The sequence below is a fragment of the Anabas testudineus genome, chromosome 10 (genome assembly GCF_900324465.2).
Source record: "Anabas testudineus chromosome 10, fAnaTes1.2, whole genome shotgun sequence".
Taxonomy (NCBI): domain Eukaryota; kingdom Metazoa; phylum Chordata; class Actinopteri; order Anabantiformes; family Anabantidae; genus Anabas; species Anabas testudineus.
This window is the reverse complement of record NC_046619.1, coordinates 6,826,664-6,852,084: the sequence shown is the minus strand read 5'-3', so window position 1 is coordinate 6,852,084 and position 25,421 is coordinate 6,826,664. Positions and strand designations below refer to the sequence as shown.

The window sequence follows — 25,421 nt, the reverse complement described above, 5'->3', positions numbered from 1 at the left end:
CTCCCTTCTTGTGATGTTGTTATATTCAGGCTGCTCTAAATTTATGTTAATTGTCCTTTTTGACAATGCCAAAAAAAAAAAAACGTTGCCCCCTAAAACATCTGCAGTCAAAAGTTCTTTTTAATGCTGGAGCTGTAATTATGCTTTATACAAGCTGAGTTGGGCAAAGTAATTCCTGATTAACTAATCAAATCTACTAGCACAGGTGGAAGAGTGCCTACATCTGCTCTGTCGTCTTTAGTCTTTTTTGGCATACCACACAAATCCCACCACAAATCAAACTAAATCAGTCACGTTCAAGTCAGCCGATGTTTTTTTTTACTTCAGAGATCGTTTAGAAGCGGAGCACTACATGGACAGTGTTGTAATCAAGGTAGATTAAGATAATGTTTGATTATGATCATTTAGATTTTGAATAAAATACTCTCTATACTTAGCTATACAGATTATAATTATATGTCACTCAGTGATTGTAAGTCCCTTTTCTTTCCAACGCCTCTCTCAACACCAGTACACTTGGTCCATGCAGCTCCTGTCTATCAAATTCGAGCAACACTCATAGAGTTGGACTGGTGGGGTCCCCAAAGACCACTGCTGTCCCCTCAGGGTCTCTGCGAGTGTGTGTGAATAAGAAACTGAGAGTGAGAGCTGGTATGTGTGTTAGAAGGGTCGGGGGCATTAGCCTCTGATTGAGTTTTCAGAGAGCAACGTGGGGTGCGAAAGCCTCGACAATGGTCTAACAGAATTAGTAGCTTGTGATGAATGGTGTGTGAGAGCAGCACTGACAGCTCGCTTTCACAAACACACAGGGCTGCGAGCGTGTACGCGCACGCGCGCGTCTCCATACTTCACCCACTGGTTCAAGGACTTTTTGTCCGTGCAGTGAGAGCTACACATGCTGGAATGAGCAAAAGCAACGATGGACAAACACTTACGCGCACATGTTTGTCTTTGGATTATAAACCTGGGGTGTGCAAAATACCCTGCAGTCAGCATCAATCAAGATTGGTCTATTCAACATAGTGCTCATACGTGCTCACACACACTTGCACAAAGGCAGTGATGAATTTACCAAAAAAAAAAATACATTCATATCCCTCTTTGTGCATCTCTGACTCAATAAAGACATTGTTGGACCAGAGCTGATATTGAAGTGAAGGCCGATAATACACACTCACACAAAGACAGACACGCAGGCAGGCTGGTGCGCACGCACGCACACAAATGCATAAGAGCAGTGTTTAATAAAAGCCCTGGGATATTGATCACAGTAGATGGATGCTAACTCACATTAAAGGGAGGTAGCCTGGAGTAATAGAAAGAAAAGAAGAAGAGGGAAACATAAACGATGAATAAATGGAAAGGGAAAGGCGAGGGACTGCTTTTCACACAAAGCATAGAACGACTGTGTTCAAAGAAATGTGTTATCGTGTGTGCTCGGTGATGGAAGCAGGCGATAGTTCCATGTGCACTGAGGATCCATATTAAGAGTATTGTTATCAGGTGAAAGAGTCACCCGAGTGGTGAAATATCATTGGCGTCTGACTTGTAACTTACTGACGACTATGCTGCCAGCCTAATAGGGAATTTAGTGAGCCATAATGGCCTCTCATGCCATCTTCAGACCTGCCAGAGAAAGAGAGAGGAAAGGGGGTGGGGGGGGGGGGCACTGAGTGCAAATTGAGAATTCTCCAGCCAATTATGAGTGATCATATTTTCCTCTGCATGGTGCTGAAACTACTTTTGTAGTTTAATGGTCAATGCTTTACCTCCTAATGAAGGCTGGAGGTATCAGATTGAGAAAAAAAAGGAGGATGATGGGAAAGTGGGAGGCATCCGCTTCGTATTAGTGGGCTTTATTTTTTTTTTTTTTTGTTTCATTTTATTCATTTCAACCTTTGTATAAGCCAAATCATCATATATTTTTTTGTTTGTTTGTTTTCTCCTTCTATTTCTTTCTTTCTTTCTTTCTTCCTTTCTGTCATCCCTGCTCTTCCAGCTTACCTAGATGATGAGGAGGATGACGATCCTTTTGGAGACTATGTAATCAGTAAGTCCCACCTGACTGTAGCCCCTCTTAGAATACTACTTTAGGCCTATTTGCTTGTACGTGCTCGTGTTTGATGTTTCTGTGCCATTTGTACGTGTGTGATTTAGTGTTTTGTCACATTGTGCGCAAAGAAGCTGTTGCACACAATGTAATAAATCCTAACTGGGTGCTAGCTGAGAGACTACAACATTATCCCTCGAAGCCTGGCTCTTTTTGAAAGTATGATTTCACATATTGCTGTAATCGTCACACTATTCACATCTCTGTGATTGAAGCACAATGTTCTTTTCAGGCCATTGTGAAACGTTGTCAGGATGTTGGTGGTAGGTAGGAGAAAGGAACGGTTAAATAATTGCTTTTTTGTACATTACTCTTGTGTTTCATCTGATACAAGGCGAGGCCATTGTTCTTTTCCGCATGCCTCATCTACATTTACGAGCTTCTTTCATGATGATCTCCTGTTCATTAGCACGTTGGTCTGACTGGTTAATCTCTTTGCACTTGATCAGAGAAAATTTCCCACAGGGTGCTTTTCTTTTTCGCTTTTTCGCCATTGGAAAGTCAGACGTATTTACTTGTGTCTCAGAGATTGTTTGTCTCTATGAGCGAGAATTAGCGTTCTTGTTATTGGGCTGAGGAGTTTTCATCTGTTTTCATTAGTGAGATCAGAGTGGTGAGAGGCGAGTTTTGGTGGAAAAGAAGAAAAATAAACCTCTGTGTGTGTGTGTGTGTGTGTGTGTGTGTGTGTGTGTGTGTGTGTGTGTGTGTGTGTGTGTGTGTGTGTGTGTGTGTGTGTGTGTGTGTGTGTGTGCGCGCGCGCGCGCGTGCAGAGGTGAAGTTAGCAAAGGGATTTTTGTACACGTTATCTGCAGGTTAGGCTTAATGCTTAAGGTCACAACCTTTAAGTGAATAGAAAGGAAGACATTCATGCACATACTGTAGCAGCAAAGAGCTGAGGAGATAATGGAGCACAGGTCGTCTGCTTGGGATCATGTAAAGGTTAATCTTCTTCGAGCACTTCTGAATAGATAGAAAGTATTGGCGCACAGTAACAGGGGCACGCCTTTGCGGTAGGTGAACTCGCACGTGCAAACATTCGTACAGTAGATAATAAAGAGATACTGTGCAGATTAATCACTGCTCCTCCAATCTGATCTGATTGTGATCTACCTGTATACAGCAAAGGAAGTAAAGACACTGGCACTTCTGAGTGCATTTCACACATTGTACTGTGCTCTCCTGGTTAAATTAAAATACTTATAGGAGGCAAAGTTATCACAGCTGATATTTACTGATGTTAATTTCCCTCTGTGCCTTATTTTATTACTTTCTGTCTGTAGAAATATACTATTTAATGCAAACCATCTCCTTGGTTCCTGGCGAGTAAATATTCAAGTTCTTGGAAATGAAAGTCTTGAAATATATTTTATTTATCATATGGCACATACAGTAGAACAGTAACTGGAATGGTAAAATCGGAGCCTTTATTTAATCCAGATGCATTTCATTTACCCGCCAGTATAAAGTTAGATGAAATCAAAATTTACATAAAAGATGTGTGTGATGAAACTATTGAGTGCCCCAAACTGACAGTTCTTCAGTGATGCTGATATATAAGATACAATACTATCAATAAGTAGAAGTCTGACAACTGTACAAATCAAAAACTCTCATTCTCCTGCCACCACGTCTGCAGTAATTAAAGCAGTATTTCATTTTGCTACATTTAAACTTTTCAGCAACGTTCAGCTTCTAACAAGAGCTACCCCAGCTGACACCACAGACTTTTTTAAATTAAGTTTTTTAATCATTTTTTAAATTGATTAAATGTGTCATTTCTTTTTCTTTCTTTCTGATTTGTTCCAAATTTGAAATAAGAAAAACATATTTCCTGACAGAAGTGAGGTCCAGCATAAGTCTTCTTTGAGTAAACTAACTTTATACTTCTACTTTGTTCTTTATTTAAAAAATAAAACCTGTAAAAATACAGAGCTAGGTCAAACATTCATATAAAAGTCCATGTCAGCGTCATTATAGAAGATATCAGGCTCTTATCTTATTATCATTATTTTTATTATTAAAAACATGATGGTGGTGTTGTTCTGTGTGTTGGTCCAGCTCAAATATCTCAAGGACTATTGCAGTAATAACTTTAAAATTTGGTAGAGACGTTGAAGGTGCTCAGATAATCAATCACGATGACTTAGCTGATCCCTGACTTTTCTTTTAATGCTTCCATGACATTTATGATTCTAAGTGAAATGTATCAATTATTATTGCATGGATTATCATGGCACTAACGTTCTCCTCAGGATGAATAGTGGTAATTTTTGCGATCCCCTCACTCTCCTATTCCCAGCTGAACTTTGTGCTTAGTACTACTATCACATGCTAACACACTAAACTTAGATTGTGGGCATTTACCTGAAAATCGCTGTGAGCATGTGAGTGTGGCTCTCACACTGCGCCTAACTACAGCACCACGGAGCTGCAATGTAAGCTCTTAATCTTGTTTAAACATAAAATGGTTTCAGTTACCCACTGATACAAAATAAATGCATGAAAATTAGCTCAGGCTTTGGGTGCTTTGCTTGAAAAAATACCAGAAAGCCGACAGCCTTTCAGACAGAACTCAGAGACAACAAAACAAACCACACCACACGGTATTAACAAAATGTAACCATGCACAAAAGGATGCAACATCTTTATTGTATTCCTGGTGCTTTATATTGCTCTAAGGCTTCACCGTATAACTATTTAGTTTTAAATAGTTATATAACAGAGAGAGAGGGAGCTATGAGAGGAGATTTAAGGACTAGAAATGCACAAAAAGATGTTATAGAACTGGTGAAAACAGTGCCGCCACTGTTGTTGTCAGACATGTTTTCCATGTGAATAAAACAGCAGTGTGGGAGTGTTTTTGCTGTTGTGTTTTCATGTTTGCTAACTAACATGATTAATGGGCATCTTAAGCTGTAAGTGACGACCTTATTGATTTTAAGAAACACTGGCTGCTGCAGAATTTAATAATGCTGTTTGGCTTCTTCTTTTCTTTTTTACTATTCTCCCTTTTATAGTATCTGGCCTAAATCAAGTGTTTAATATTGTGCGAAAGCAAATAAAGGCTGGGCATGGTAATCTAAGAATTTCATATTCACAAAGCAGCATGTCCTCTATCATTACCTCTTCAGGCCGTCTGCCAGAAGTTTCCATTTGATGTCATGATGCAGTATAGGGACTTGAATCTGAATATTTCACCCAATTTTGCATTTGTTTGAATTAACTGCTGGGACAAGCAGATATTGATTATAAGTGCAGTGGTATCAAACTGTGTGACAGAAAGTGCTTTATGTAACTTTGAAGCTTTTTAGAGGAGGAACTTAACGGGAAAACCTACGCTTCAAGTGGCTAATGTACGATCTAAATTCATCCCGGCAAATATTTCAGCACTTTACTGGATCTGCCTGTGGTGAAAACATGCTGAGGTATGTGAAGACATAAAGTTTGCACTCCATGTGTTTTGCATGACAACAAAGCGCAGCATGACAGCGGTAACAGTGTAGAGACTGCTGACAGATCAGACTGCATTTATTGTTTGGAAGTTAGCAGCCATAGTGTCCTGAAGAAAAATCCTGCGGGACAAGTAGCAACAAAAAAAGTATGAGCTGTGGAGAGAAGTAGAGGGCAATTTTTATAAGAGGAAATCAGACTGAATAGAGGCGGGAAGCTGTGGGAGACCAGATATCATTCAGAGGTTGTTTTTAGAAGGAACAGCTCCAACAGCTGTCACTTTATTGTTCTAGCATACAAATAAGAAAATACAAAAAGAAATGAAAATCAGTATCATCATTAGCAGAATGGAATCAACAGTGTAGTTAATAAACCTTCACAGTCCCTTTTTTACATATTTTAAAAATAGAACCCATCCAGCACATGTTCATACAAAAAACAAAAATAAAACCCAGCTACCCTTTTACCGCCCTGTTAGCCTCTACATCAACATGTAGCAGCTGTGCTTGGCGTTCAGCGTTTCCTCCTCCAGCAGAGTGATTATGACAGGCTGATTGGTGTTTTGTTTTCTTTGGGATGAGAAGATCAATGCAGGGCTGATAGCGAGGGCTGGGCCGGGAGCGGAGAGAAAGGATAAGGGTGAATGGGGATGAGGCCTTGTCGCTTTCGAGTAGGAAACAGGGATCAACAGATTTTTAGGGGAGGAGAGGATGGAGTTAAAACTGATAATAGGAGGGGGACAAAGCTGAGGATGCGGGGGAGATTTGGGTGGATTGCAGAAGCCGATGGAGAGTGATGGATAAAGAAAGAGGGGAGCTGAGGAGGAGGAGCGATTAAGAGGAAGATCCAGATTTAACAGTACAGTAGAAGAGATGGCTGAGGATTAACATTCTGTGACTGTCTGTGAGCACCAGGATAATCTCTGGTGTCCCGCAGAGCACTGTGGGACGCCCACCACGGCCATGGGGGTTGAGGCCTACCGCCAGGCCTGTCACTGTGTGGATGTGCTGGTGTGTGACTCTCTGTCTAGGTGTGGCAGGTGGAATGAGGTGCTGATTCCAGCCCCCCACCATGCAGCACTCTAAGCAGCTTGATGGATATGCCCCGCGGGTGGCATGAGGAGGGCGTTGCACAAGCATTTTTCTTCAGCATCATGATTGCCCTTAGTCCTGGGATAGCTTATCTCCCACTTTTTACTTTTCCTCTATGTTTGAAAAGGGGGAAAAAATCTGCAATCCAGCATAGTAAGTGCACACATTTTGCTTTCGTACACAGTGAGGAGAAGTCAGTGGACAGCTCCTTACAGAGTTTTAATCCATATTGATTTCTGTGTCACGCTGTCTCATCGAATGGAGCGCAGCGCCACGGGGCAGCCCACAGCGTGGCGAGGCATAGCATGGTGTTACCTTGCAAGTCTATGCTGGCCAGTGTTTGTTTACGTGAGAAAGACAAAAACACCTACGAGAGGGCTTGATGCGTACAATGCAGCCCCATAGCAGAGGGACAGACTTTTATTAGGGGACAGAGCGAGGTCTTCTTATGCACATACTGTATAGCTCACACTCACGTACATATAGAATGGTGCTGTCGGGTTGTCATTAAAGGGGCTTAAGGGGCTTAAAGTAGCAGGCTCTCTCTTACCTTTCAGAAGCCTGAAGCTTGCAGGCATGTTAAGCTTTAAGTACCTAATTTATATAATTACGTCTGACTGGACAGTTATTTTCTTCACTATATTGGCACACGAGGAAGTAGTTAATTTCCCTCATTGTTTATCTTCTTCAAGTCCCGGTGATTTGTTAAAATTAGACCATAATGAATGGGACAGACATTGATCGTGATTATCTTTTACCCATTTTATGTGTAGTACTTCTACAGTATGTAGGTAGGTTGGAGTAGAAACGGCTGAGTGAGCGTGACCACATGCCAGGGCACATTTGAATAACTGTGCCGTTCTTTTAGCTTAGCCACATAGCAGTTTGGGCATTGACTCGTGGTGGTTCTTATTTGGAGGGTCAAATTATTATATATTATATTATGTATTGTATTATAGGTTTTTGTTTTATGTGCAGTGCAGATTGTGAGGGCCTTTGTTTGTTATTTGTGATATTAAGCTACATAAATAACATTTCTCTTAACTTAACTCGCTAATGAATAACAGGCCTCCCTATTGGTACATTTCCATGCTCCCTGTTTGTAATGTAAGCTTTCTGTTAAAAGATTACAGCCTCAAAAGCCAAGCCAGCACAAGATCAATGACATCATCAGGATTCAATTCTCAACTTCCCTCCCGAGCCACAGAAACCATTACACAACTGGTTTCAGGGATTTGTGCCACGTTAACTGATCGAAGTGTCTAAAATCTGCGTTTTCCTTGAATTTGTATATCGAAGGAAGAATGAACGTGTAGATGTAGATCATATTAAGTATTGCATTTCAGTTATGTGCATTCATGGAGCTAACCCTCTGCTCAGTCACTGTACAGAAACAGACCCTGATGAAAACCACACTGTTCAGCAGAAAACCACAGTAGTGCTGTCAATATTTCTGTTGAAACCGTTTTTTCTCCACTCAATACTTGCTTTAATAAGTTGGCTTTGTTTTGCAGGGAGTCAGATGGGAGGAAAGAGAATAGATTAATAAATCCATAGCGAAGTCTGTAACCTCTGATTGTGAAAGTCCTTTTGTTTTGCCACTTAATACGCAGAGCTGGCTAATCATCAGACAAGAATCTGGCTTTATCTTCCATCTCCATAACGGAGCATGGAGAAAGGCTAGTGTGTCAGATGGTCCCAAATCTCCCTTTCTGATCCCTCTCCATGGCTGAGCCTCGTATCAGTTGTACAGGCAGTGAAGCTCACGCCCAGGAAAAAGAGGAGCAAACTTTTTGGATCTTTATCAGGTGTTTCTGTCTTGTCGTGTTTTTGTCTGCCTTTGCTCCTCTGTCTCCAGATTGTGGCACAGAAAGCTCAATCCACTTTAGGCAATGTATCTGTCCCACAAGTAGCAATCAATAGTACACCCTGGTCACCTTTATACCTAATCAATAGATCAGCATACACTACTACCCCAGCCTTTGTCCCCTGTGGTCACTTTGCAAAGTCATAACCATCTATTTTAAGTCAGGCAGCAGCAAGTCACTGTAATCAATAACAATGCATACATAAGTTCCAAGCTGATCTCTGACATCAATTGTCATCATCCAAGGTACATTTCAATATATTGGTGGAACAATACAAAGTCAAATTTGTGACGAAACTGTTTGTTGAACCACTATAACCTGTACAGTGCAACTGTGGAGCGACAGAGTCACATACATTTCAAAGAAATTGCAGTTTCCCAAGACTCAAATAGAAATTGTGCAACAGTGAGCAAGGCACCCACAGCTGCTGGTGTTGTGTCTGTTTGTGCAGCATTCCCAGGATTACCACACCACTAAAGTGCTGCTGTTGGTTGAAAACCCATGCTGTGGATCAAGAGAGGCTGTCCAAGTGCTGTCCAAACCTTTCTGCCACCTCCACACTGTGTTCAAATATGTTCTACAAATAGATAATAGATACTGATCCTTAGTAGCTGATTGACCCAAACAAGATATATAACGCATAATCTAGATCAAATATGATATAAGTGACCGGGACACATGTCTATTGTTTGACAAACCCATGTATCAGAACTTGGATTGAAGTGGGCTTTCTGTTGATGCAACCGTGCGAGCCTAAGCCGTGCATACCCCCACCGTGCTTCACAGATGAACCAGTATGGTTTGGATTGTGGATCCTTTCTTCCTCCACACTTTAGTTTTCCGTCAACTTGATAGATATCAATCTTGCTCTCATTGTTTCAGAGTTTTGTGGTTCATCTGACATACCAACCTGGCTTTTTGCTCCAATTCAACAAATTAACGAATAATTATCTGAACATTAGAACTTTGTTGTTTAGAGCACACAAAAGCTGTTATATGTGGCTGCATACCTGTCAAACACGCTCCTCTTTGAAATTAGCTGAAATTAGCTGAAAGTCCAAAAATCCAGCCAACATTCAGCATCAGCCTACTTATACCGGTCAGTTTTAATGATATTGACACTTTCTCTCCTTCTGCCATCAGTTAACTTTTCACTCCACACCTCAGCAATGTACTAAATCAGAAACATCCACCCAGATCAATATGAATACGCTCCAGACACCTTGGGTGTAATGAATGCAACACAGCCCTCTGAACCTACTGAAAATGCATTGAGCAGTTGGTAGACAGCTGCTGCCTCTTTGTTTCTATCCAAAGACAGACAAGATAAGAAATTGGTAAGTACTGTATCATACAGCGGACTAAAATAATGCAGGGAAATCTGAATAAGGGAAAAAAAAGAGGGAAATTCTCTCTCTCTCTTTATCTATTTAATGTAATCACATTTTCAGTCCTAAGCCATTTTATATTATTGCCACAAGTCTATATATCGCTTTTACTTACTCCCGCTTTCTTCTTTTACTTCTACCGTCTCTCAACCCTTTTAGGGGTGAACTACATTGTGAATATACTCATCAATGCAGCCGACCCGAGGTGCCGAGATCACTCCTGCAGCAGCACTTATTTGTCTGCTGCCGCAGGACATTTCCACTGCCTGGCTACTGTTTGCTTTTTTACCATCTTCTATTTTGTTTTGTTTTTTCCAACTATTCATTCTCACAGTGTGCATGTTTGTGTGTGTTCCTCTGAGCTGTGAGGAGGCAGTAAAGCTATATCTGTTCCTATCAGAGTGAAAATGTCAAGAAGTGTGCAAAAGAACGATCTTTGTGTCTTTGCTCTGTAGATTCACCTGATCTTTAAGCCTTTTGCTCTGCCAAGATCTCAGTGTGTTTTCTATGTGCACCCATGCAAGTACCTCAGTCGCTGTTTTTGTTTTGTTTGTTCGTGTCTAAGTTTGCGTAGGCACACATGTCTGAGAGTGCAAGTCAAAGATAAGTGTTTGACTTTTTGAACAGATCTCGTTTCTGCCTTTCTTCTCCATTCTCTCTTTCATTGCTTTTGTTCCCCCATCTTTCAGTTCTTCACACATCTGCTGGATTTTTCCTGTTTTTTTTTTTTTTTTAACTAAAATTCATCATGAAAGCGTCCCATGGCCTTCTGAGCTCAAATATAGAAGACGCCGTCTTTTAATTTGCTTTTTCCACTTAATTTCCCCTCTTATCTTTTGTCTTATATATAGCATGTGGCCATCTATCATACAAAGTTGGACTTGTAGTAGAAAAGAGGATTGCTGTGTCCCTGTAATATCAGCCGTGCTGGATGGGAATTTGGGTTTTTCTGGCACAAACATAGTTACACATAATTTATCTACTGTAAACACACATGGTTACATAGTATAGAGTACACAAACCCGATACTAATGTGAGGGTGCAAGTACTTGACCAGAAAAATACTCTACTACAAGTAAAAGTACCTTTCTCTAAGTTACTTTACATTTACTTAAAGTACAAAAGTACTCCACTGAGAAAACTTTGTATTTTGTATTTAAAAAACAGCTTTCGGGTAAGTTGGAGCTGATTTTAACCACATTACAGCATATAGTGACAGGAGGGTAATCTACAAATAATACATCAGTGTTTTATTGATATGCAATGATTTATATAAACATCTAATCCCACAAAAAGTAACTAGGAAAACATATATGAGGGGAAAGGTAGAATAATTTCCTCTGATTTGTAGTGGAGGAAAACTACCATAAAAAGGAAATACTCTAGTACTAGTACTAGTAAATTACAATGGCCTCAAAATTGTACTTAAATACAGTACTTGGGTAAATGTACTTAGTTACTTTTCACCTCTGCACCTCTGCATTAATGCACACAGAACCACACAGTACATCAGTTAACAATTAGCCCTAAGTGTGCTTGACTCTGTATGTTAAGGACTCATCCAAAGATTGGTGGTGTAGGATGAGAGGTATGAAAAGTGAGAGATTATTCACCCTTTCCAGTACACCTACGCACAGACAAACACACACACACACACACACACACACACACACACTTTCCCTCACCTCTCCCTCATCTCTCACCCTGTCTCCGTTGTGATTAAAAACAAAATCCTATTTTGCGTTCTCAGGCCCACACATTTACACTGTGACGCAGCGAGGTGCACGCTGCGAGTCTAACTAGCTCTGTAGCAGTGTCACATAGCCAAGTCCCTGCCTAATCAGGCCACTTACACACACGCAAACACACATGCACACTCTTTGCGGAGGCCATGTGTTGGGATGATGATAGAGGGTTGGCAGTTGGCAGACAGACAGCAGACGCTGTTCTTCGACATCAAACGTCTCAGAGCTGATTCTCACTTTCATGCCTACTCTGTCTCTCTCTCTCTCTCTCTGTCTCTCTCTCTCTCTTCTGTCACACGCACACCGCCACACATGCACACACAAACACAACAACGCACATTTCCTCTGATCTTGCTGCCAAAACTCAAAGACTTGGAAGGACTAACACACAGATGCACGAACAGGCGCATACACACAGACATATACTTGAGCACTAAAAAGTCTTGAATTAAATTTCGTCAGCCACTGTCGAAACCTACTCTGCGAGACACGAGTACAAGTTTCAGGTGTGACTCGAAAATGACTCAAAACATTTTCCCCCCCATATGACTGGCTTCAGTCAAGCGTCGTGATCTTATCTACAGCCGCAGCTACACACACACAGCCACAGACACACAGCAAATATACATTGCATAAAAAATACATTTATTACAGAAAATAAAATCGAAGGAGCGCTTTGTACCCATGGGTGACGAATCAAGAGAAAACCTTGAATAAATGAGTAGAGAAACATAAATAAATTTAGATGCCTCCATATAGAGCATGAGGGGGTCACTGAATAGTAATAGGTATGTTACACATTTCAATCATATGCTGTGGCCTTCACACGCACCAGGTCTCACCACAAGCGAATACTTATGGCAGATTTTGTGCATGTTAGACAGCATCTAAACCCTAAATGAGATGATATGGTGCGGAGGAATAAGGTCCAGCTCTGCGTGGAGAATCTGTGCCAAAAAAGCGTTGAATCTGTTCTGTTGGCTTGTGGACACCAAACACCTAACCTGTTTGATGCACTCCAGACTGACTCCGCTGTGTTTGCCCATTTGGTTTTGGTGCATTTGGGCTGTCGATAAAATTCTTTACGGTGTGGGCTAAACAGCCTGATCAAATGACCTGAAAAAAAGTGGTTCCAATTGTTCCGCGCGGCACGTTTCGTTTTCGGTGCGAAAGCGAAGCAGGCCACCCACAGGATAGTGTAATTTTAGAATCCAAAAATAAACTACTACTAACATTCATCTCCCGATTACTGAAAACCTCAAGAAGGCCAATTTGTGCAAGCAATCCATATTATGCAAGACCATTTGGTAGCCACGGTAACATGTATACGCACTAGTATGTGAGTGTGAAGATTGTCCCTGATGAGTCAACAACTACGACAACTACGCCCCAGAAATGCAACCAAACACCTTTTTTTTTTTATTTCCTGTTCTGAGTCTACATCCATCATTACTCACAACATGAGGCTGAGTTGTGACACCAGAGAAAATAAACATTCACCCAAGTTGCTGCAGATTTCTTTAACGAGAAGGAGATTTCCTTACATGCAGACGTATATCATCATATATCACCAAAACATGCTACCCCTCACTCTTAGTAACACCGTTTATTCATCTTGGCGTAGTTGTAATGAAGAGCTAAAAAAGCAACAATCATCTTTTTTTTTTGTCTTTGTAAACTTTTGCTTTAATTAGTGAAATTAGACGTCGATATCGACCCCGTTGGAGAGAAAACTGCAGAAACGCATTAGGAGTGATGTAAACGTCTTGATTAAACCTTTGCTTAGCTTCACTGAATAATGTAAAGCTCCCTCTTACTCATGATGGATGAATGGTAACGGACAGTGATAGAGAGTGGACCGAAACGACAGACAAGATGGAGAGATATCGCATGGATATGATTGATAAGATGAAAAATGATTCATTGACTCATCTTGACCCAGCCGGAGCTGCAAATTGAGCCATGGGCGGCGAGCTGGCGAAGGTGAGATTGACTTTAGAAAGTTTAGAGGAGGACTTGATTGTGGTGAAATAAATCAGAGCGAGAGGAAGCGAGCGGACCTGTGCACAATGCGTTTCTGTTTATAGAGCTTTACAGCATCCGTGTCACCACATGGGAGAAAGCTTTAACCACTTGTAAACACCCGGGCGCGCGCCGAGTTTATGTGTAAACCACCTACAGATCTACTTTCCACACACACAAATATGTGCATGTTTGTGTGTGTTTGTGTGTGTGTGTGTGTGCTTGGGGGTCAAGGAGCAGGCCATATTTATTTGATGCCGTTTGCGTGCTTGTTTTCATGCACATGCGCACGCGCTTGTTACCGGCCTCTCCTCTAGAGAAACTCGGTTGGCCCCTCTGCCCTTCAAAGTCATTTGGAATTCATCTGCAATCCTGACCCTGACAGCTGTTTGTTTTTCCTCTCCGGAGAGAGGAAGAGGAATGGAGGGATGTTGGGGGAGTGGTTAATGAATGAGAAAGTGATAGATATCAGAGAGGACAGAAGAAGAATGGAAGTGAGACTTGGGCGAAAACTTCAGGCAAAGTGGTTGAGGACTATTTCTATTCCTGCCTTAGTGGTCTCAGTGCTGTTTGGCTTGTTGAGCATTTGAGACACACAGGACAATAAGTGGTGTTCTGAATGGCTTCCATTAGTATCCCTCATAGGCCGTTTGAATGTGTTGAATCTGTGCAGCAGCATGAATGCAAAGAAGGGTGAGGCAGCTGAGATAAAAGGGACACGAGGCTCTGTAAGCAATCCCTGGGTGTAAATATGGGTTTTTCATAAAAAAAAGTCAAAGTGTACTATATAAGTGTGTCATCGGGGGATCAGTGCAGTAAAAATTTTAAAACCTCTACAGCTGAGTGTGGTGAAGAGGAAACCCAGTGGGATGGAGAGGTTTTGTCTTTTGTCTGCGTTGGGTGTAGGTGTAAGCGGATGAGTAAATGGGCACCGAGGAGTTGGGGATGCTGGGAGATGATGTCTAGAAAGCAGCAGAGAACAAGAGCACAGAGAGAGGGGAAGAAGAGGAGCAGGGGGAGTCATAGGTGAGGGGCTGGGGCGGGGGGCTGTTGGGGGAGAGGGAGAGGAGGCTCGTGATTGGGTAAATGGGCAGAGAGGAGACGTGTCAAGGGAGAGAGGTGCTATCCTATTTTTACACCTCTCCTTCTGGGAGCCCCTATTCTCTCGATCTATCCATCATAATGACAGAAGCCCCCAAAACTCACTTGTTTTTCCTTTTTCTTCCCCTCCGTCCTCTCTCTTCTTTCCATATCTCTCTATTTTTACGCTTGCATTCCACTTTTTTTTTTTTTTTTATTGCAAAGACCAAGGTCTTGTGCTGTAAATGAATAGACTCTACGTTCTGCAAGCCTCTTACGTAGCAATTGCTTATTGACTATCAATAACTATTTTAAGCTTGCACAATTTGCTCAGGCAATGAGCTCACACACATACACGCACGCTCGGCGTCTATGCCGCTCCCTCCTCTGAGGCAGATTCCTCCTCTCCCAAGTTTTGCCATCCTCCTTGCATTGTCGCAGGCAGTTAATTTGGCCGTAGCTTGCGCGTATTGATCTGTGTGGCATTCGCACTCTTCAATCCATTCAGTCTGGTAAAGAGACAGCATGCATGTTCAGTACAGGAAACATAGGCACACGCTGTTTTCCTGCTGGAAATCAGTCCCCCGCTTGCTCAAAGAAGCTCAAGTCCCCTCCTTGAGCTTGGAATTCGAAAATACATATATATGTGGTTTTGTGTCACACATGGGGTCCACACGAGCTTTGCATTTGTTTGTACTTGTGCTGTTTACTTACCCATGAAGGGTTTGTTTCAGCACTGCTGGTGTGTATGCTGTTTTTGGAATCTGATTAAATTCCCCATAGAGAGATTCATCATCTTTAGCAGGCAGAGAAGAGAAAATTACAAGCCCATCAATCCTCGTGTTTGATATAGCTCTCCCTTTTCTCCCTCCGTGTCTTTCGCCTCCTCTATTCTTTGTATCCAGGCTTTTATTTACCCAGTTCTCCTCAGACCCACCGTGTCTGTGATGTTGGGAGGTCATTTGTCTCTATGTTATAGCTGTACCGTCCCCCCCGCTTGTCCTGTCTGGCTCCTCCAAGCCCTCTTGGCTCCACATCATCATTCAGATAAGTGAGCGTCTGAGATTTGGCAGGCTGATGTCTTTTGTGTCTGTGTTTAACTTTTCTCTTTCCATTACAAACATTTACATTCACGTATGTCTCTACAGGCCCGTCTGACTGCACCCATCTTTTATTGTTACTTTGCGAATGTCATTGCTTGGTTAGCATCTGGACAACATGTCACGCTGAGTCCACGAGGAAAAGTTTTAAACTCCAACCTCAAAGGAAACCAGAAGGGTACCATTTATCACAGCCTTCTGAAAGCAACAAGTTAAAGTCTGGGTTTTGTAATAATAATTACAGCTGTAAAATTAATATGGTGTGTCACACATAATAGCTTGACTGTGGTCAGGAGTTTGAGATACTTTGTTTTAAGCCTGTCAGTGACTTTTCCCAGGTGGTGGCAGCTCCACGTGCTTACTAGTCACAATGAAAGAGGCAGGATTTTTAATTCCTCATATGAAATTCTACCTGACAGGTTCAACTCAGGATAACAAAAGCAGCACCAGGTACCAAATTTTGCTCAGGCTACAATGAAGGAAGATTGGCAATTACAGTAGAAAATCAGTTTTTTTAAATTCTGAGTAAAGCTGTAATAAATATATGTTCTATGTTTGTCACACCAGACAAAAAAGTGTTATTAACCACCCAGCAAAATGTGAATAATTAAGTATATAAATTAGGTTTCAATCCAGTCCCCCAATAAACATTACTTCAACATTCATAGACAAATTAGCAACCACTACACAAGCTATTAGAAGTTGACACCTTAGTGCTTTTAAGAAGGTTAATCAACTATTTAGTTTTTAGCATCTGAGAAAAACTTCCCATGAAATAAAAGTGTGGAAAAGTGGGTCCTTGTTTTATTGTGACGTGGTTCCACAGTTCAGTTCTCCTTAGTTTACTAGTAGCACTGCAAACAGCAACATCTGTCACTTCTCCCCGACCTTAAGGTTAGTTAACTCCGTTCAGTCACCAGAGCGAGCTGCGTTGAAGCTACATTTAGACAGGACAATAAGTAACATAATTGAATGGCCTTCAGCTCTTCTGATGATGTGATCACAGTTTGTATTTTTGGATTTTAACAACAATAAGCTGACACAAGGATGCAATGTCGAACAATAAGAAAGTCCTTGTGCTTACTGCAGCTTACTGTAGCAGCGTCTTCTCAGAGAGGTGCCTTGAATTACTAAATAAAAGCACTGCACTACGAGGATTTGGAAACCAGATTGTTACCTGACTTATAGTAGATCTCTTGTGTTTTGTTATAATTGTCTTAATGTCCTTTTGGAGTCTCTGTTTATACTGCAATAGTAAAATGAACAGCCTTTTCAGTACAGGTTTTGCTTCCTACCTTTTTAAAATCAAATTTTAATTACTTTTTTTGAGAAAACTTACTATAATAGAGCTGACAAAGCACAGAAAACGTCATAAAGTATGACTAACACACCAAATAGAGAAACACTATGATATAAAAAAAATAAATTTGGGGGGGGGGGATTAAAAATGGACTCCTGAAATTCTGATAACTGAAAGCCAAGTAGACTTTTGGTTGCTGCTTTAAAATTACTGTCAATATTAATTACAGACATAAACCTCATGAAGTAACAGAAGTAATGCATTTTTGCTTCTTTTTTTTTCTTCCACAAATACATTTTAATCCATATTTTCCACGATGATGTGATTTTAAATCATGGTACATCCGTAATTTGACAGTTTGTTCTTAACTCATCCTCAACTTAATACTTTTTGTATCCTAGTTAAGTCAGAACAGCCAATCTTAATTAACTTTTTGTTTGGTTTCATCATTTTTTTTAAAAATAGATCTAATGCATTTTAAGATTTTACGATTATTTTTAGGTCTAGTAACCAAACAACTAGGATTTGTGGGGTCAATAATCTGTCAATCAGTTAGGCAGTTGCTTTGTGTGTGCATGTGTCTGCATGTGCAGCCCCTGCTTTTTGACAATGTGCTTTGTGAAAAAGGACATTTGAGTAATCTTGGAGATGTAAAGGTCAAGACGTGAGGTTCCACACTGAGGAGAACACCGCGGAACCAGGACAGCTCGTCACACTTCCCACAGCGAGATGATAACCTTCTCTCACTTCTCTTTTATTTCACCAAATCCCTTCTTTTGGCATCTTATGAAACACAGCCCATCTGTGTGTATCTGCTCAAGTCAATCAAAACGAGCCTGCAAATGAAGGCCACTTGATGTAGTTTTGCTTTGATGTGTGTTGTGTGTCTGTGTGATGCAGGGCTCAAATAGCCTTTTTGAATCTTTGAGCTCCACCAAAATTAGAGAAAGCACTCAACCTCCCTACAACCCAAAAAAAAAAATCTAGCCTCAATTCGCTCTTTTGCTTTTTAAATCAGGTTTTACAAACACCCTTCACTGCTCTGTCCATCCATCCATCTATCCTCTCTCCAAAAATTCACATTTGCACTGATTTCAGTGGCATACAGATATGATATTATGCCCATAATCAGTTGCATGGAACATGTAGTTCATGGCTGTTGGGTGCGTAACCTCAAGATACTGTATAATGATACTGTATATATTTTTTGGCCAAAGCACTTTTCTCTTTTTCTTTTTTTTTTGTTATGTTGTCACATCAGCTGCAGTATGATGCACATGCGACTAGCCGTGTTTTCCATTGTAGTTAAATCCAACAGTGTGAAAAACCTCCAAAGTCACTTGTGGAAAGGAAAACATCTGCTAAATGGTCACATCTCGCTCTCACAACCATAGCTGAACCGGGTTTTACCTGGAGTGCTCCTCAGCGTGTCTGCCTGTTCCTGCGATGGTGTGTGTGTGTATGTGTGTGTGTGCTTGGCAGTGCAAAAGCCCTGGCTAACCCCCACTGTGCTTCCCAATGTCCTGTCTCTGAAGAGCTATGACCATTAAGCAGCTGTTCTCTTCTAAAGCCACAGAAAAAAAAAATGAGAGAGCTGCGAGAATGCAAATGAGTCTCGGTATGCCAAAACTTCTCCGGAGGGACACACTGTTAGGTCAGAGACACACCGAGTCACAAACAGTATAGTACATGCGCTCGCACATGCATGCACACACTCACAGTTGCACATATGCTAACATGTGCAGCTAGGTTAGACTCCCTATTATGTAGTGCAAGGATTCTCTTGAGTATCCAATGATTTTGCTGTAACTACATTTCTCTTGGAATTGGAAAGCAGAGGGAGAGTCCAATACGTCTGATTAAACAGCAGCTCTCCCCTATTTGTATTACAGGTTGATATAGTGCCTCTGTTTTATGCTGTAATTGTTTAGCACACAGTTTATTAAGATGAGTGCTATTACGAGGAGTATCAGGCTGTGCACCACAATGAGGAAATAGTTGCAGGGATTTGTGTAGCTGTCCATGGTGCTGAAAGTAGTGTCGAAGGTGAGGGGAGGACAGAGCGCGCGCGCGTGTGGAGAGTATGCTGCGAACAGCAAGTGAAATTCTCCGCTCTCCGTATCTCCACAGACTCGAACCAGCCAGAATGGAAAAATGTCAACAGAGGCCTGAAAATGTTGACCCAAAAACAACAACAACTAAACAAAAGCACTTGTAGATTTTTAGTTAATGGCGAATTTTCGGCTCAGCTGCGGTGATGTGCATTACTCCAGCACTTCCCTGTTTTTTTCCCAGAGACGTGATTAGTGAATAGCAGAGTCAGCCTCTGGGTAATGAGAATATATGGTGAAAGGGATAAAGCATTTGATGTGATTTTTTTCTCCGTGTCCTAGTTTTATTTATACTCAGACTTACAGCAGGTCAACACTAGTCATTCTTCGCCCTGTGGATGAAAGAAATGTTTTCTTGCTTTTGTACTTGAGAGCATGCACGTTGACTTCTGTGTGTACAGGTGCATGTGCATGTACTCTTTGTGTTTCCTTCCTAATAAGAGCTCAACCTTATTAATCACATTAGCGTGTTGGGGGGTGTGCTGCACAGACCCGCACTCAGACATGCGCACACAGGCAGAGGCATGTCAATCTGTCATTAGTTAATAGCTCATTAGCACAATGTGATTAATTACTCTAGTAGGGTGTGGGGATGACAAGGATGGGGTGGTTGAGTGGGGGGTATAGGAGGAAGGAAAAAGACCATGGAGACAACAAGGTTTTTCGCTGAGGGAAAAGAGCGAGGGTCGGGGAGGAGGAAGCGGCGTAAAACTGGTCGCCTCCTCTGGCTTCTTGTGAAACTGTTTCACCACTATTGATTGTGGCTTCTGAAGCCTGCTGTAAGGGCCACTCGTGAACGTGTGTGTGTGTGTGTGTGTGTGCACATGTGTACACACACTCTGTCCACCTTCTCCTGGAGGTGATTTGCTGGGCTATGTTTTTTTCCTGTGTCTCACGGGGATCAGCTGTAAAGGTTAACTAGTCTTTTCTTAAGCTTTCAGCCTCATGACAAATGACCATGTACAAACCATTGGGGTACCTTACAGCACACCTTCTGTCTCCATCTATTCCCCCCCCCCTTTACTTTACTCTCTCTCTCTTTCTCCCTCTCTCTCTCTCTCTCTCTCTCTCTCCACTTTCATGTGTTCTCCTTTGGTGTTTCAGTTCAGGAGGCAGGTAGAAGGAGGAGAAACAAGATGAGGTAGGAGGATGGGAACAGGTGAAGGTAAGGGGGGGAAAAAGAACAAAAAGTGTCACTGAGGGAAGAAAAGAACTGTGAGGAGAAGAGGCTGAAAAAAAAAAACGTGCAATAACATGCTGGGAGTGTATAAATTCGAGAGCTTGCAATTCAAACTGTCTAGCTTGAGTTTTCTAAACCCAATATTAACCCAAGAGTGTAATAGCGAGATAAAGAAAACGAGGGAGAGTGGGTCCATATAGTAAGAGACTTTACTTCATCTTTACACATTACACAGGTCACGCTCATCTCAGCCTGTAAGTATTATTTTTCCATATGCTCGCTCCTTCTTCTCCTCTTTTCATTCTGTCTGTGTGCCCTTCACACGGCAAGTTAAACTTACTGTGGATGTTCATGGTCAGTGTGAGCTCCTGTGTTGCCCACATATACAATGTTTATATATATATTCATACACAATATAGTTATACAGATATACCAGTTAGCATGATTCCAAGTGGCATTGATAAATAACCTGCATGAAAGACTGTATCACTGTATTGCCTCTGTGTGTGTGTGTGTGTGTGTGTGTGTGTGTGTGTGTAAGGGCTCATGGAAGCGTGTGTATGTGTGGACGTGTGAATGATGGCATATTACAAGGTGTTGTCAAGAAACCAATTTGTTTCTGTCTCAGATGGGTTTTTATCATGACAAATCGACGTGAACCTCATCTAGAAATCCAGCGTCTCCTCCTGCACTGGGCCGTACTCGCAACTTTAATATGATGAAGTCATAACCCCCCCTCCCCATACACACACACACACACACACACACACCCTACCCCATCCCCTCCTCTCAACACCCCTGTGCTGTACATGGAGTTTAGCACCTGTGTATACAAGTGTGTGCACAGAGGAAGTGTACCTGCCCGTGTGTCTACCCCTCCCCCCCCCCCCCCCCAACTCCCCCTTAATCTGCGCATGCATACCAACAGCGCATGTGCCCTCCTGGCTGCCGTCATTGTGTGCACCTGTGACTCTCCGAGGATGATAGATGGCATCTGAGAATGTCACATGAAGAGGTAGAAAATGAGGCTGACAGCTCTGGAGTGGTGGCTCACGGGTTGGCCTTTACCGCTCATCTCCTCCCCCCCTGCTGACTACAGCACACACACTGCACACACCTGCTTTGTGTGACGACTATAGTTTTAGTGCTGTTAGTGTAGCTGTATTCCTAAGACTACCTGCTCTTCACTGTGAGTGTGAGTGTGAGTGTGTGTGTGTGTGTTTGCATTGTTCTCTCTCACCCTCACATCACTGTCTTCCTCTATTTGTGGTTATTCTTTACAATTTGGCTTCTGCTAGTGAAGTGAACCGTACGTCAAGCAGTAGAAGAAAACACACCAGTATTCCGACCTAGCTCACCACAGACTGTAATAAATGCCATTCTTCTCTGTAATGTTCAATTATCTCTAAATGTACATTAAATGATGAACAGCTCTGATGATGCATGGCTGCATAATGTCTGATAAGAGACTGAAGTGATATGTCTGGATGCATGCTAGATGTTGATCAATGTATTCAGTAATGTGGGCTTATGTTAATATTATAATGTGATCATGAGCTACAGATGACCTCAGCCTGTTGGTTTCTACGTGACAAGATGTCTGCCCTCTGCTGGGCACTGCAAGGACCTTCACTCACCTGGTAACTTGCCACCTTGAGTGGGTGGCGGGAGCCTGTGAGGGACAGGGAATGAAAAACAGACGTTTGTACTTGAGCAGCTGTGTTTGGCTGCAGCCACTTTGTAACCTTTGTTCTCTTAAGTGGTTATTTCTCACTTATCTAAAAATATAAATGATTTTTAGTACGGGAGGTCGATGAATGGTTGCAGGGCAACCTACACATGCTGTTTCTGTGGCTGCCATCCTCCTGCATTGTTTCACTTCTTTCCCCCTTTATTTAGGGACATTATGTGAATGTGAGCGCTCCCATGTGATATGTGACATATTACTGGCTTCATCGCTGCAGTGTCCTCTGCCCTTCCTCCCTCCCTCCTGCTCCCGCTCCGCATCTCTGCTTCACCGCCTTGTCTTTTCTCCTTTTACCCTCAACCCCATCTTTCCTGTCCCTCCACTTTACTTTCCTTTCTGCTCCTCTCATCTTGCCACGCGTTCCCTTGTGTCTCTTACATCTCATTTTATCCTTTCTCCTCTCGTTTTTTTTCCCCCCTTCGTCTTTGATGTGCATGCTTTGTCACATTCCCATGATTCTGTCACTCTTTCACTCTCTTGCGCTCACGGGCTCCATTGCGTGCTCCTGCCCTCGACGCCACCTCCTCCTCCTTCTTTCTCCTCTTTTACTGTCTCACCCCTACCTCTTTTCTCTGTGCCTTTGGCTCATTCGTTAGCTACCGCCGTCATCCTTCCTCCCCCTCCATCTCGGTGGTGTGGCTCTGCTCGGTGAGAGAGAGAGAAGAGAGAGAGAGGAGAGAGAGAGAGGAGAGAGAACGTGTGTATGTGTGTGTTGAGTCTGCTCTCAGTCTCAGCTGTGGGCAGATGGAGGATGGAGCCGCAGACACATCTCTCCTTCTCTTCTGCTCTGCCTGCTACAGGCTGAAAGGCACTCTCTTTTTCATCTCAGTGTTTCCTCATCCATCCATTCCCATATGCCTGAGCTGGCCTTGATCTGAGTCGGATTGAGCAAGAGGACTGGGGACTAGAAACAGGAGAGAGACAAAAAGACCTGCAGTCTCTTGGAGAAGGGGGAAAGCAGTGCAGGGCATTGCGCGCATCCTTTTTTCCCTCTGGTGTTTTGGTGTGTGGCATTTGTCTCTGCAGCTACACGTGTGCGAGTGTGTCGATCCAAGTGTGTATCTCTCTGCTTTGCTCCCGCTCTATATCTCTCTGTCTCTCCTCCTGCGCGGTGCTCCAGCACTCAGCTAGCGGATTGTGCCTCACACAGCTCACTGCAAACAGACGGAGAGGGGAGAAGAAGGTGAAACAAGAGTGAAAAAGAACAAGAGTGAGGGAGAGACGAGGGAAGGACTTTGAGAACACAGGAGAAGAAGGGAGAAGACAGGGAGCAAAAAAGATTGAGAATCCAGAAAAAAGGACTCTTAAGGGAGCGGAGAGGAGCGGAGCGTGGAGGAGAGGAGACGAGGGTAGAGGGTTAATGCGAAAGAGAGACAAGTACGGAGCAATGCACCACTCAGGCAACACTGGAAGAACCAAGACCCTCTCTCACGAGACAGGTAAGACCCTCAGATACATCTCTGCAACTGCTGCGGTCAGATGACATTGTGCTGCTTTCCCTTCAAACAACAGTGGAAGGAACAATAGAGCCTCACTGGAACTTGACTGTAGCCGGTCCCTGTGTTTGTTCTGCTGTAGATGAACACACACACACACACACACACACACACACACACACACAGGTTCAAACTGAAAATCAAAGTACCATCAAGGTTTTGTTATTTTTTTTGTCTTCCTGTACATTTTTAAAGTATCCGATTTCAATTCCTTGCTGTAATATAGGTTATAGACACATACGGCAAAGTGGGTGTGTGTGAGAATGTGTGTAGGCGGTGGAGGCGGCGATCAAACGGCATACATTTGAATAGAACTTGGCTTTGATGTGCGCTTGAAGTTATGATTGGCATGCGCAAATGCCAATGTGTGCTGTCGAATCTGTGTGTGTGTGTGTGTCCGTGTGTGTGTGTGTGTGTGAGTTTTGGTCATTGATTTGAAGATGGTGTGAATGCAAGCGCGCCCTTGTGTGTCGCCCTCCAGCCTTCTGGTGAGCACGTTCCAATTGATGGTAATTACAGTGATTGACAGGCAGCTGAGGGCAAGAAGTGGACGGGACATGGGTTGCCCCTGTTTCACAGCAGCCCGTAATTTATTCATGTGTGTGTTTCCCAATATTTACAAGGTTATTTCTAGGTTTTGTGTTTTCTAAGTTATTTAGGTGTGATTTCATTTAAAAATCAAACAAGTCCGATCATCAGTTTCACTGGTTATGTTTTCCGTGGTTGTGTCGTTTGACAAGACAGTTTGACCTCAGGCTAAAAGGTTAAGTGCATCTACAGTTTATCTCTGTGTCTGTGTTTCTATGTGTGTATTTGTGTTTGTGTATGCATCATGTAATAGTTTGATTGCTTTGTGTGTGTGTGTGGGTCTCACAGACAATCACAGCGTGGCACCTACACCTCTCTCAGCAGCTCCGACACATCTACCCCCCTGAACAAACATGAATTTACAAGCCGGACAGGCGTAATATGGATGCATTTTGTTTTCTAAAAGATAAAAGCAACATTGTCAAAGGAAATACATGGCTTTCACAAGCTCACACATACTGTACGAGCTCCCTGAGCCGCCCACATGCATTCACACACACACACACACACACACACGCTCACTCAAAGACACCCACCAACACTCACACACACACACATCTGTTACACAGATCCGGGCCCAGCGGTGGATAAATGTGCCTTTCTGATTGCTGCCACAGACAGGACGTGATTGGCATGGCAGACCAGGGAATTAGCCATGGTTTCCATGGTGACTAATTAGGAGGGTCCTGACTGGTGGGTTTATGAAGACAGATGACAGATCGGTGGTTCACTTCCTGCTTTACAGAGCGGGTGGTCCCATTGGCCAGTAGGAACCCCTGCCGTGGGAGACAGACAGACCCTCTGCAGGCCACCGCGCACGTGCTCAGCTGTCACCCGACATGCAAATATGAAAGAAAATTAAACGTTGCAAATGCTGCTATCTGTTTGCGGGAACGCAATTCACACCGATGCATCACACGCACCTTGTGGATATAACACACAGTCATCGCCACATGTCCTCTGCTCTAGGTTAAATCCACTCTAGACTCATTCACTTTTACATGAGAATAAACAAGGCAGACTTTCTCACACACACACACACACACACACACACACACACATGCACACACACACACATATTCAAGCAGATAATGTAGCCATAGGGCATGTGAGAGAGAAAGAGATAGCGAGAGAGAGTGAAAGAG

At 42.6% G+C, this 25,421-nt stretch overlaps 1 protein-coding gene across 2 annotated transcripts in view; it reads left to right on the top strand.

Annotated features, from left to right (window-relative positions):
* Window positions 1-25,421, top strand: part of tenm2 (teneurin transmembrane protein 2) — a 143,301-nt gene that overhangs the window by 19,045 nt on the left and 98,835 nt on the right. The window contains exon 1 of one of the 2 annotated variants that reach the window (XM_026357025.1): window positions 22,998-23,631. The exons of the other annotated variant lie outside the window; for it this stretch is intronic. Coding sequence (XP_026212810.1) covers window positions 23,553-23,631 — 79 coding nt within the window. The 5' untranslated portion in view covers window positions 22,998-23,552. Of the gene's footprint in view, window positions 1-22,997; window positions 23,632-25,421 lie in introns of those variants that run through there. 2 annotated transcript variants of the gene reach the window in all.